This window comes from Haliotis rubra, unplaced genomic scaffold (genome assembly GCF_003918875.1).
Source record: "Haliotis rubra isolate DU_JTF1 unplaced genomic scaffold, ASM391887v1 Scf93, whole genome shotgun sequence".
NCBI classification, from domain to species: Eukaryota; Metazoa; Mollusca; class Gastropoda; order Lepetellida; family Haliotidae; genus Haliotis; species Haliotis rubra.
The window spans coordinates 833,284-845,885 of NW_025767668.1; the positions used below are offsets into that span (position 1 = coordinate 833,284).

Below are 12,602 nucleotides of genomic sequence, written 5' to 3' on the forward strand. Positions count from 1 at the left end.
AATAATAGGTACAGTGCGATTTTAAAAAGTACGACACACATGTGTGTCTTTCGCTGAATAAGAGGTGCTTTCTGTTGTTGCACATGTGCTTCTCTCGCTGAATAAGAGGTGATTTCTGTTGTTGCACATGTGCGTCTCTCGGCCTTTAATGAGTTAAGAAAAGCTACCTACGGCCAAGACTAATGCTTAGTCTCTGAATATATATAATTTTGATAGTAACAAACAAGCCCATTTATATTGAAAAGGAGCCCTAGTGAGACCGCAGAGATTCAGAACCTGAGGAAATCTAGACTTGCTTTATTTAGGGCTTTAGCACTGCAGAGAGGGCTTGGTAGTAGGGAAAATAATGTGGTTCAGGGACTGTGAGACAGACGACCTACGGCCCTGTGCATATTGCTCTGACACGACGGTTCATAACGATATGACGCCCACATCGATACAGCAATCGCAAATCAGTAGTATCGCTAATTCCATGTGCTTCGTTGTCTGCGATCCCAATGAAATGACAAGCGAAAATCAAATCGGGTCACTGTTAGAAAGGCGGCCGTGGCAGTTACCTCCCTTTGGTTATTGCCTCATTCTATTGCTTGTGACTCGCTTCAACAGACATGTCTAAGTTGTCTCCAAAATCCGTATTTATTACAGGTGCCAATCGAGGTTTGGGGCTGGCGTTTGTGAAGCACTTTCTGGGTCTTGCAGAACCCCCTAGCCACGTGTTCGCTGCCTGCAGACAGCCCGACCAGGCCACGGAGTTGACTCGGTTAGCAGGCGAGAATGGACGTGTCCGCGTGGTGAAGCTGGATGTCAGAGAGGACGAAGAAATCGCTGCGGCTGTGGTGGAGGTGGAGAAAGTTGTTGGTGCCGGCGGTCTCAATCTGCTGCTGAACAATGCCGGCGTTAACCAACAGGAACAAGGCCTCGAGTCACTGACACGGGAGAAGATGAATTATCACTTTGACTGTAATGTTACTGGTAGGTAATTAAAATATTATGGTTTAGATCACGCGGAAGTAGAAACTATACACATTTGTTACAAAAACTGTGCGATCCAAAGTCACGTGTCGTAATAATTCTAGCTGATTCAAATAGAAACTGCTACCAGGCCTTACCGGGCTTTCCTTTTTGTGGAAATTGTGCGAGTGGCGGGGCAAGACATACCTACAGTCGAACTTGACTTGACCCCTTCCTATTTTTCCCAACACCAGTTAATGCCCATTGGAATCTGTTTCCGTGCATTGTTGAGACTGTATATGGTTGTTATGTTTCGTTTAGTTGTATTTGCTTACTCTAAAGTCGATACTTAACATATAAGAATAATGTACAACCGCTTTACTTTTAGATGTTGAATTGAGTGAGTTAAAACATAACGTCGCATCGGTCTTATTTCAGCCATATAGCGACCGTTGGAAGGAAATTGTATGGCTTTAGTTACCTGAAGTAATAAAAGCTCACCAAAATTAAATCAGTCTGAAATAAGTCAGTCCAGAAAAGGAGGACCTATATCTCAATTATATCATGAGTATACCAATTTCTTTCTGACATGTGTGCATGATAAACAAATATTTAAGAAATACAGTTCGCTCTACCCCGATGTAAAGTGTAATAAAGTACACTTTGTCCCTGAACTATATCTAAAGTACGAGGCATGTTGCCGTGAAAACAAATGATAAACAGTTTGAAGATGGTTTACGTTTGGGTTAAATATCTTCTCTGTGTGCAGCTGTTATTATCGTAAACCATGTGGGGCAATATGGACGTCGCACTTCTGTTACTAGTCTGTCTCACAGTCCCTGAACCACATTATTTTCCCTACTGCCAAGCCCTCTCTGCAGTGCTAAAGCCCTAAACGAAGCAAGTCTAGATTTCCTCAGGTTCTGAATCTCTGGTCTCCCTAGGGCTCCTTTTCAATATAAATGGGCTTGTTTGTTACTATCAAAATTATATATATTCAGAGCCTAAGCATTAGTCTATTCTGTTACCAACGTACGTTTAGAACAGTAAATCCAGATAAAGTTGATGAGTCACGGTTGCATTATGGGACTGTGGACACTGGCTCAGTCAGCAAACATTGCCGTGTGGCTGTTTAAATTCTTATTTGAGCTGAGTCATTTATCGGCCGAAATAAGGTAAACATTAAATGGTTCCGCCAGTGATGTAAGCCGAGTGAAGCAATTGCAAAGCAGGAAACGGGGAGCTACGGGCTAGTTTACTGTTGCAGACTTTACGAGGCCATGACAACTGACAGTCATCGTGTCGGTTACTATGGGTTTGATTATGAGGGGACAGACGAGCATGACGTAGTAACGTCAGTACTACTAATTCTAAGACACTTCTCATCTGATAATGATGAAACAAAATATCTACACTATGAGCAGAAAAGGGAAAAAACAACAATTTTAAATGCATCCAAACTAAAATATGAAGTTACTATCAGTCATGCAAATTTAGTGCTTTTACAAACAGTAATCAGTCCAAATTCTTTGCATTTTGGTCCTTTTTTCACACATTATTTATAGATTTGTGAGCTCAATATTCAATTGAAAACATCAAAGAGTATAATGTAATGTACAAATAACTTATGACTTGCACGTTACCAGATGCCGTTAAACCTGCACTAGCAGTTTTTCATATATAACATGAACAATACTATGTAGCTACGCATACCTATGTACAAGTAAACAGCTGCTGGGAAATAATGGGTAATGTAAAAATGACATGCCTTGCACGTTACCAGATGCCGTTAAACATGCACTAGCAATTTTTCATATATAACATGAACAATACTATGTAGCTACGCATACCTATGTACAAGTAAACAGACCGCCTCCGTGGTGTAGTGGTTAGAGCGTCCGCCCGGAGAGCGGAAGGTCGCGGGTTCGATCCCCGACCGCGTCATACCAAAAGACGTTAAAATATGGTACTTGTTGGTCCCTGCCTGGCGCTCGGCATTAATGGGTACAACAAGGACTGGTCGGCTCGGAGTCAGTATACTGTGTTTGAGTGGGTTATTCATGCTTTACTGCAGCATGGTATCTCAGTGAGCTAGCACTATAAAACCAGCTTAAGTCTGGGCTAGTACAAGCAGCCGCACATACACATACACACGCATGCACGTCGTCATATGAGCGAAATATTCCCAAGCACGACGGTAAACCCAATTTCACCTCACCTCACCTTACAAGTAAACAGCTGCTGGGAAATAATGGGTAATGTAAAAATGACTTATGCCTTGCACGTTACCAGATGCAGTCAAACCTAAGCCTGCACTAGCCGTATTTCATATATAATGAAACAATATAAACAATGTATCTATGCATAAACACACTGATGGGAAATAATTGGTAATGTGAAAATGACATGCCTTCCACGTTACCAGTTACAGTCAAACCTGCACTAGTGGTAGTTCATATACAATATGAACAATAGTATGTATCTACGCATACATATGTACATGTAAACACCTGCTGGGAAATAACTTCATATACAATATGAACAATATTATGTATCTATGCATACTTGTGTACATGTTAACATCTACGCATATTTATGTACCATGTAAACATCTGCTGAGAAAAAACATAAATTAAAATTTAAATATAAAAAACAAACGAATATACAAATTCTAAGACGCTTCTAAGTACTGTCGGCGCCTTTGATCTTTTAGCGAAGCATCTTAGAGAAGTAATTCTCAGATGCTTTGGAGAAAAGATTTTTTTTAGCTGCGACTGTGAAAATAGATATATTTAGGTTGAGACTAAGAGCATACATATTTGCCACAACGCATTTCTTGTGACAGATAATCCATTTTGTTCAACAGTCCTGAGCATAGCTATTGTTTCCATGGATAATCTTGTTTAACTTGTTTGGAGCCCTCACTTCCGGAACCAGGAATATCAATTGGTCGATCATTATATGCATTGTCGCGAACCGACGTAGCTGTGTGGGTGTCATCGTTAGGGCGGGTTTTGTTAAAACTGCAAATTCCGAATCGAAAATACCACTTTGCGGACCCAGTGCTGAATGTCCCAAATATGACAATATTGAGTGTGTGTATTTTTAGAAACCAAATTATGGTTACGTTGTCTTACTGGATATCATGTCGTTTCAGCTCCACTGTTGCTTTCTAAAGCGTTTCTCCCCTTACTGAGACGGGCCGCAAACAAGACAGATTTCAGCTGGAGCAGAGCGGCCATCATCAACTTCTCTTCCGTCTTGAGCCTTATCAAATTCGTCAACAGAATGAACGACTTCTGCTACCCATACAACAGCTCGAAATGTGCCCTCAACATGGTGACAGATATTCTCGCCAGAGAGGTTTCTCCCGACGGGGTGCTTGTGGCAGGGCTCCATCCCGGGTGGGTCAAGACCGACATGGGAGGCCCCAGCGCAATGCTAGATACAGAAGAAAGTATTTCCAAGTGTATGAATACAATAGCAGCGATGAACAAAGATTCGTCAGGATTGCTGTATTCATACGCAGGGACTGTTTTCCAGTGGAACGCCGAATAGTAATTAATTACGGCTTATGTGATGAGCTCATATAGTAGTTGTTGATTGTTTATTTCAGTCTCATCTTGTACATACAGATATGTATACATAAATTTATAGAGCAGTGCATGCACTAGCCGCCAGAAGGCTATAAGCAGTGTATGAAATAAGCCAAAAACCCAGCCAGACATCTGGGCTGGTAACTTCAAAAACTCATCAGCCCAGAAGAGATTTAACCAGTCCTTCTTAAATACTAAGTAGACAGTGCCAGTAGACACGTTATCTGAATATTATTTTTCACCCGTCCATCGGGCTGGCTAGCTGTAAAATTTGACCGTCCGGAAGAAATCTAGCTCGTCTCGGGCGGTCGAACGGGCCTTATTTCATACACTGCTATAAGAGAATTAAAGATCATTAAAATACGTAAGATGGATACAATAATTAAAGTAAATTACATAAAATCATACATTTGAAATACAAAACATGACACGCACACACGCAGACACACGCGCGCGCACGCACACACACATGCACACATAGTATCAGTGCCGGTAAAACAACACACATATACACGTGCACAGGTATTATGGATCTGCCTTCGTTTTCACATTCACCACTCATACTTACACATACAAATACATACACCCACAACGACAGTCATAACAACACATACAGAAGCACGCGTCCACATCCACATTCGTACTATCATGAACAAAAATACATACATCCACAACCCATTCAAACCCACATATACAAATACATAGACTTACAGCCACACTCATACCAATACATACAAGTACACACACACACATCCATGTCCGCAGTCATATCCACTTATACATATACACACCCTTATAACCAAACCGCACACGCTAGGATTTGTTGTATTTCAGTGCACTGCATCACATTTATTAGCTTTTGGGTAGAGTTGAAGTTTATGAAGTTGTCAGTTAGGAGATCACTGTTATAAAGTTCATATCTAATATCGGAACTCTGTCCTTTTTAAACTATTTGTAAGTTCTTAATTTATTTCCGTGATGAAGATTTCTGTCGTTCAAAAAAGTCACTGAACCACTTTTCATCGTCAACAACATTACATCTATGTTATACATAGCGCATAAAACAGTTTGTAGATAAAGAGTTCGTAACATCCGCTGTTTATAGACATTTTGGCTGCAAGGGCGGTAACTTTATGGACCCAAGATTTTCTTTTCCGACGTGACCAACTGAAAGCTGATCTTGATAGAGTTCGACTCCTGTCCTCAAATGTTAGGGTTGCAGACAGTCTTAATAATTCGATGCGTTGTTTTGCGAGGCAACTCTTCCAGCCCATTTCTCCAGGGATGGCACAATTTGAAGTAGAACGAGTCACTCCAAGATAAAATCTGCAAGCTCTATTCTGAACTGAATGTATGCAGCTGTATTCCTTCGTACCCCATACCGCAGATCCATATAATAAAACGGGCTGAACAAGCGCTTCATAAAGTTTTGTGTATGTTTCGTATGTCATCCCTCCTGCTTCAATACACTGTATCTGGAGACAGGACAGAGCCCGGCTTGCTGATTTGGCTGTTTCCCTCACTGTAACACGTAGATCTAAGTGTCATGGAACCATAGTCCCAAATATTATTATTTACCACTATTTCTATGTTATCACTTCCACATGAAAAATTAACAGGAGTAGTTTAATAACTTTGGTTTTGTCTGTATTCACTGTAAGTTGCCATTTTAAACACCACTGGTCAACAACATTAAACATAGATTGAAGACTTTCTTCGTTTGGGGTTAATAGCAACAGGGATTTGGTGATGTTGTCAACTTATATGTAACAAACAATACATTCTAGGGTTCTGAAGGAAAATATATTAACAATTACCTTTATTTGTTTATCTCGTTTCATTTCTGAATGGTTCATCATTGATTCTCCAAAACATTCTATTGTTAGAACATATGGATAGATAAACAAATGGTCGAAATGGAATTTTTGTTGTTTTGTCTTTCCAAAAATGATCTTCGAAAATAGCATGTGAGACAATGGTATTTCATTGGCTAAACAATTAGTATTTTGTACGTTCATGTTTCTATTGCCAACTGAACGCCGTGGCATACCGCTTCTTGGCCCGGATGGGCGGGCTTTGGGTTTCAAAATACACCGAACGTACTCTCTACAAGTTTTGTGGTTATTAATATATTAATAATTTGTGAAGTTATTATTGTTAGCTAATGTATTCGAACTTAATACAGTTGTGTCTTAACATAAACAACGGTGTGTTCATTGTGTATTTATCTAGAATGTGAGTGAGTGAGTGAGCTTTTATCAATATACCAGTAATATCAGAAACGGGCACATTTTACCCATGTGGGGGATCGAACCGGGTCTTCCGCGTGACAAGCGAAAGCTTTAACCACTAGGCTATCCCGCCGCTCGCTAGAATGTGAACAGTATCGATGTCAAGGTTAGCTTCGTCCCAGACGCTCGTAGTTGGGGGAAATGTCCAGCTACATCTATAGAGTATCCATATCTGTGACATGTGGTTGCTGGTATCTGCGATAAACCTCTGATTGTGGGTTCGAATCCTGGTTTGTCTCGATTATGTTCCTTGGTGTACAATATATCTATCATCCCCTCCACCGTGGTAGACGTAGAACACCTGCATCTCTTTGGGCTTCCCCCCACACACCAAGACAAGGCGATTTCTGGCATAACCAGCCGGCTTGGTGATAATGGTAGATTGTTTGTGGGTCTATTGCATCGGAGTGTGGCAATGCTCTAACATGTCATCCATTTAGACTGGCTAGTATTATACAATAGGATAAAACTGCTCAAATATAAGTAAATTTAGTACACACACGTGTCATACAAACAAACCTAGTACACACACACATGTCATACAAACAAATCTAGTCCACACACGTGTCATACAAACAAATCTAGTACACGCACGTGTCGTACAAACAAATCTAGTACACGCAAGTGTCATACAAACAAATCTAGTACACAAACGTGTCATACAAACAAATCTAGTACACACACGTGTCGTACAAACAAATCTAGTACACACACGTGTCGTACAAACAAATCTAGTACACACACGTGTCGTACAAACAAATCTAGTACACACACGTGTCATACAAACAAATCTAGTAGACGCACATGTCATACAAACAAATCTAGTACATACATGTGTCGTACAAACAAATCTAGTACATACACGTGTCGTACAAACAAATCGTGTACACACACGTGTCATACAAACAAATATACAAATACACACATGTGTCATACAAACAAATCTAGTACACACACGTGTCATACAAACAAATCTAGTACACGTACGTGTCATACAAACAAATCTAGTACACACACGTGTCGTACCAAACAAATCTAGTACACACACTGTCATACAAACAAATCTAGTACACACACGTGTCATACAAACAAATCTAGTACACGCACATGTCATACAAACAAATCTAGTACACACACATGTCATACAAACAAATCTAGTACACACGTGTCATACAAACAAATCTAGTACACGCACATGCCATACAAACAAATCTAGTACACACACGTGTTGTACAAACAAATCTAGTACACACACGTGCCATACAAACAAATCTAGTACACACACCTGTCATACAAACAAATCTAGTACACACGTGTCGTACAAACAAATCTAGTACATACACGTGTCATACAAACAAATCGAGTACACATGCGTGTCATACAAACAAATCGAGTACACACATGTGTCATACAAGCAAATCTAGTCCACGCACATGTTATACAAAACAAATCGAGTACACACACGTGTCATACAAATAAATCGAGTACACACACGTGTCATACAAACAAATCTAGTACACGTACATGTCATACACAAAAAATCTAGTACACACACGTGTCGTACCAGCAAATCTAGTACACACACGTCATACAAACAAATCTAGTACACACACGTGTCGTACAAACAAATCGAGTACACACATGTCATACAAATAAATCTAGTACACACACGTCATACAAACAAATCTAGTACACACACGTGTCGTACCAACAAATCTAGTACACACATGTCATACAAATAAATCTAGTACACACACGTCATACAAACAAATCGAGTAAATTGTTGTAGTTAAAACTTTATCTCGATATAATGTACAAGTGGTCTCTGGAAAATGGGTTGTATATATTTTTGCAATTAACGGAAAATGCGCAATGATCCAGAATTATTTTTCAAATAAAACATACATAAAAATTCAAAACAACTAAATTCTTAGCATTACTTTTGATAAAAAGCTTGAAGGAAATGCTCTTCAGGGAAAATATTTTCTGGGGAAAGTGAGTGAGTGAGTATGGTTTTACCCCGATTTTAGCAATATTCCAGCAATATCACGGCGGGGGACACCAGAAATGGGCTTCACACATTGTGCCCATGTGGGGAAACGAACCCGGGTCCACTGCGTGACGAGCCCATCGCTTTAATAACAAATTCCATGTGCTGTATTATCTGCGATCCCAATGAAATGATAAGCGAAAATTAAATCGGGTCACGGTTAGAAAGGCGACCGTCGCAGTTACCTCTCTTTCTTTACGCGGCCGCCTCATTCTGTTGCTCGTGACTCGCTTCAACAGACATGTCTAAGTTGTCTCCAAAATCCGTATTTATCACAGGTGCCAATCGGGGTTTGGGGCTGGCGTTTGTGAAGCACTTTCTGGGTCTTGCGGAACCCCCTAGCCACGTGTTCGCTGCCTGCAGACAGCCCGACCAGGCCACGGAGTTGACTCGGTTAGCGGGCGAGAATGGACGTGTCCACGTGGTGAAGCTGGATGTCAGAGAGGACGAAGAAATCGCTGCGGCTGTGGTGGAGGTGGAGAAAGTTGTTGGTGCCGGCGGTCTCAATCTGCTGCTGAACAATGCCGGCGTTAACCAACAGGAACAAGGCCTCGAGTCACTGACACGGGAGAAGATGAATTATCACTTCGACTGTAATGTTACTGGTAGGTAAAATATTATGGTTTGGACCACGCGAAAATAAATGCTTCAGACATTTGTTACAAAAATGTGTGATCAAACGCGTGCTCGCACACACACACACATCCACGAGTAGTAATAGTTCTATGGAAGCGTCTGATTGGCAGGGAGGTGAAAGCGTTAGTGCTTGGTATTACACTCTAAACGCCGCCATACAGCTGAAATGTTGCTGAGTGCGGCGTTAAACTAAACTCAAGCACTCACTTCAAAACAAAAAGTGTGATTTGTCGTCGGGGACATCAGGAAAAGATGAACTATCACTTCGACTATAATATTACTGGCTGGTTAAATTATTTTGTTTGTGTGAATGTTTCGCGTGTTTCATTTCTTGATTTTGTATCTGGGGTTTTCATCTAAGTTGTCTGTTTTGTTTACATCCCGCCAGCACGAGAACTACTAGTGGCGCCAGGAAACAGGGCTTTCCATTTTATGGCAGTTGTGTGAGTAGCGAGTGGTACCGGTGGGCAAGACATGCTTACCTCCAGGCAAACATACCATGGCATTACATATATTCAGTGACCCCTTCCTATAATTTACGATGTCAGTTTCTCGTCTATGCCCCGTGGAATCTGTTTCGTGCATAGTTTAGGCTGAATATGGTTGTTCGATCCTTTATTATTTGATTGCTTTAATGTCGACATGTAACATATACGACGTAAGCATAGCTTATAACCGCAGTACTATGAGATGTTGAATTGAGTGAGTGAGTTAAAACATGACGTCGCATCGGCATCATTTCAGTCACATAGCGATTGATGTATGGAAACTGAATGGCTTTAGTTACCTGAAGTAATAACAGCTTGCAAAAAATCAGAACATTGTCTGAAATAACAGAGCCCTGAAAAGTAAGACCTATATCTCTATTACGTCGTGAACATACTATTTCTTTCTGACATGTTTGCATGATAAACAAATATATGTAAATATATTCACTGCGTTGACCAGGGTATAATTGCAACTGGTGATAGGGAAGCCAAGTAGCTATGGCGTGGGCTTTTCATGCCGAAGACCGGGTTCGATTGTCTACAGGGTGGTGGGGTAGCCTAGTGGTTAAAGATTTCGCTTGTCACGCCAAAGACCCAGGTTCGATTTCCCATATGGGTACTATGTGTGAAGCCCATTTCTGGTATCCTCCGCCGTGAAATTGCTGGAATATTGCTAAAAACGGCGTTAAACTAAACTCACTCGATTCTGTACATGGGTATGATGTGTGAAGTCATGTCAAACCTACCCGAACCTACTTTCTGACTTTTTGATACACTATGAAGAATACTTTCATGTCAAGTATTTCTTATTATGCTGGCCGGTGGGGTAGCATAGTGGTTAAAGCGTTCGTTCGTCACGCCGAAGACCTGGGTTCGATTTCGAACATGGGTACTAAGTGTGAAGCCCATTTCTGGTAACCCTCGCCGTTATATTGCTGGAATATTGCTTAAAGCGGCGTAAAACTAAACTCACTTACTCCCTCCCTCACTCTTATTATCCTATCTAGGTGAAACGGTAATTTAAATCTTAAACCACCCCAAATAAAATCACATTTATTGCGTATGAAAATAATGATGGAAACAGTTCCAAGTGGACATGTCGTTTGGTGACAATATATTTGTTAAGCTACTTCTGTGAAAGAGATATATTTAGAGCATAATTATTTGCCACAACGTGACAGATTGTGACAGGTAATCCATTTTCTTCAACAGTCCGTAGCATAGTTGTTGCCATGGATAATCCTGGATAATTTGTATGGAGCCCTCACACCCGGAACCAGGAATATCTATTGTTCGATCTTTATATGCAAAGTCACAGACGTAGCTGTGTGGGTGTCACCGTTAGGGGGGATCTTGTTAAAACTGCGAATTGCGAATCGAAAATATCTCTATCAATGCGGACCCGGTGCTGAATGTCCCAAATACCAAAATATTGACTGGGTATATTTTTAGAAACAAAACTATGTTTATGTTGTCTTACTGGATATCATGTCGTTTCAGCTCCGCTGTTGGTTTCAAAAGCGTTCCTCCCCTTACTGAGACGGGCCGCAAACAAGACAGATTTCAGCTGCAGCAGAGCGGCCATTATCAACGTCTCTACCGTCTTGAGCCTAATCAACTACGTCAACAAAATGAACGACTTCCGCTACCCCTACGACAGTTCAAAATGTGCCCTCAACATGGTGACTGATATTCTCGCCAGAGAGGTTTCTCCCGACGGGGTGCTTGTGGCAGGTCTCCATCCCGGGTGGGTCAAGACCGACATGGGAGGCCCTAACGCAATGCTAGATATAGAAGAAAGTATTTCCAAGTGTATGAATACAATAGCAGCGATGAACAAAGATTCGTCAGGATTGCTGTATTCATACGCTGGGACTGTTTTCCACTGGAACGCCGAATAGTAATTAATCAACGTTTTTGATTAGCTTATATGCAACATTCAACACATTCTCAGGTTATGGAGAAACGGGTATCAACGTTTACCGTGTTAAACTTGATCAGACCATCTTTGATTCTCGGAATGATTCTATTGTTAGACCGTAGGAATAATTGAATAAATGTTCGAATTTGATTTTGTTGTTGTTTTTAGGTGTGCTAAAATGATCTGATAAATAGCAGATGAAACAATGGCATTTCATTGTCTAACCAATTAGTACTTTGTACGCAGGGACTGTTTTCCAGTGGAACGCCGAATAATAATTAATCAACGTTTTTGATTAGCCTATACATGTATATGTAACATGCAACACATTCTCAGGTTCTGGAGGTAAATATATTAACATTTACCTTTGTATGCCTCGTTATATTTCTGAATGGGTCATTGATTCTCCTAATGATTCTGTTGTTAGAACGCATGTGAATAAATGTTCAAATTTGAATTTTTGTTGTTTTGGTTGTGCTATAATGACCCACCAAAAATAGCAGGTGAGACAATGGCATTTCATTGGCTAACCAATTACTGTTGAGTACCTTAAGTTTTTCTTTACCAACTGAACGTTCAGCCGTGGTATACTGTTTCCTGACCCCGTTGGGCGGGCTTTGGGTTTCAGAAAACACCGAGAGCGCTGTCTTCAAGTTTTGTGGTAATGAA

General features: G+C 40.7%; 1 protein-coding gene across 4 annotated transcripts; it reads left to right on the forward strand.

Annotated features, from left to right (window-relative positions):
* Window positions 1-548: 548 nt before the first annotated feature.
* LOC124264538 (C-factor-like) lies at window positions 549-12,390 on the forward strand. 4 transcript variants are annotated; one of them, XM_046699283.1, is made up of 3 exons: window positions 9,073-9,493; window positions 11,513-11,921; window positions 12,211-12,390. In XM_046699283.1, exons 1-2 carry the CDS (start codon window positions 9,130-9,132, stop codon window positions 11,911-11,913), a joined length of 765 nt encoding a protein of 254 aa, XP_046555239.1. In that variant the 5' UTR covers window positions 9,073-9,129; the 3' UTR covers window positions 11,914-11,921; window positions 12,211-12,390. The 4 variants fall into 4 exon arrangements, with proteins under 4 accessions (XP_046555240.1, XP_046555237.1, XP_046555239.1 ...); XM_046699284.1 differs by lacking the exons at window positions 9,073-9,493; window positions 12,211-12,390 and adding an exon at window positions 549-972 and having other exon boundaries at window positions 11,513-12,083; XM_046699281.1 differs by lacking the exons at window positions 9,073-9,493; window positions 11,513-11,921; window positions 12,211-12,390 and adding exons at window positions 555-972; window positions 4,109-6,469.
* The last annotated feature ends 212 nt before the right edge of the window (window positions 12,391-12,602 follow it).

Excerpts from the sequence above, each read along its gene's own strand:
- LOC124264538 (XM_046699284.1), top strand. The coding sequence starts at position 609 with ATGTCTAAGTTGTCTCCAAAATCCGTATTTATTACAGGTGCCAATCGA. Across the intron at positions 973-11,512 it reads CTTTGACTGTAATGTTACTG|CTCCGCTGTTGGTTTCAAAA; the intron begins GTAGGTAATTAA and ends ATGTCGTTTCAG.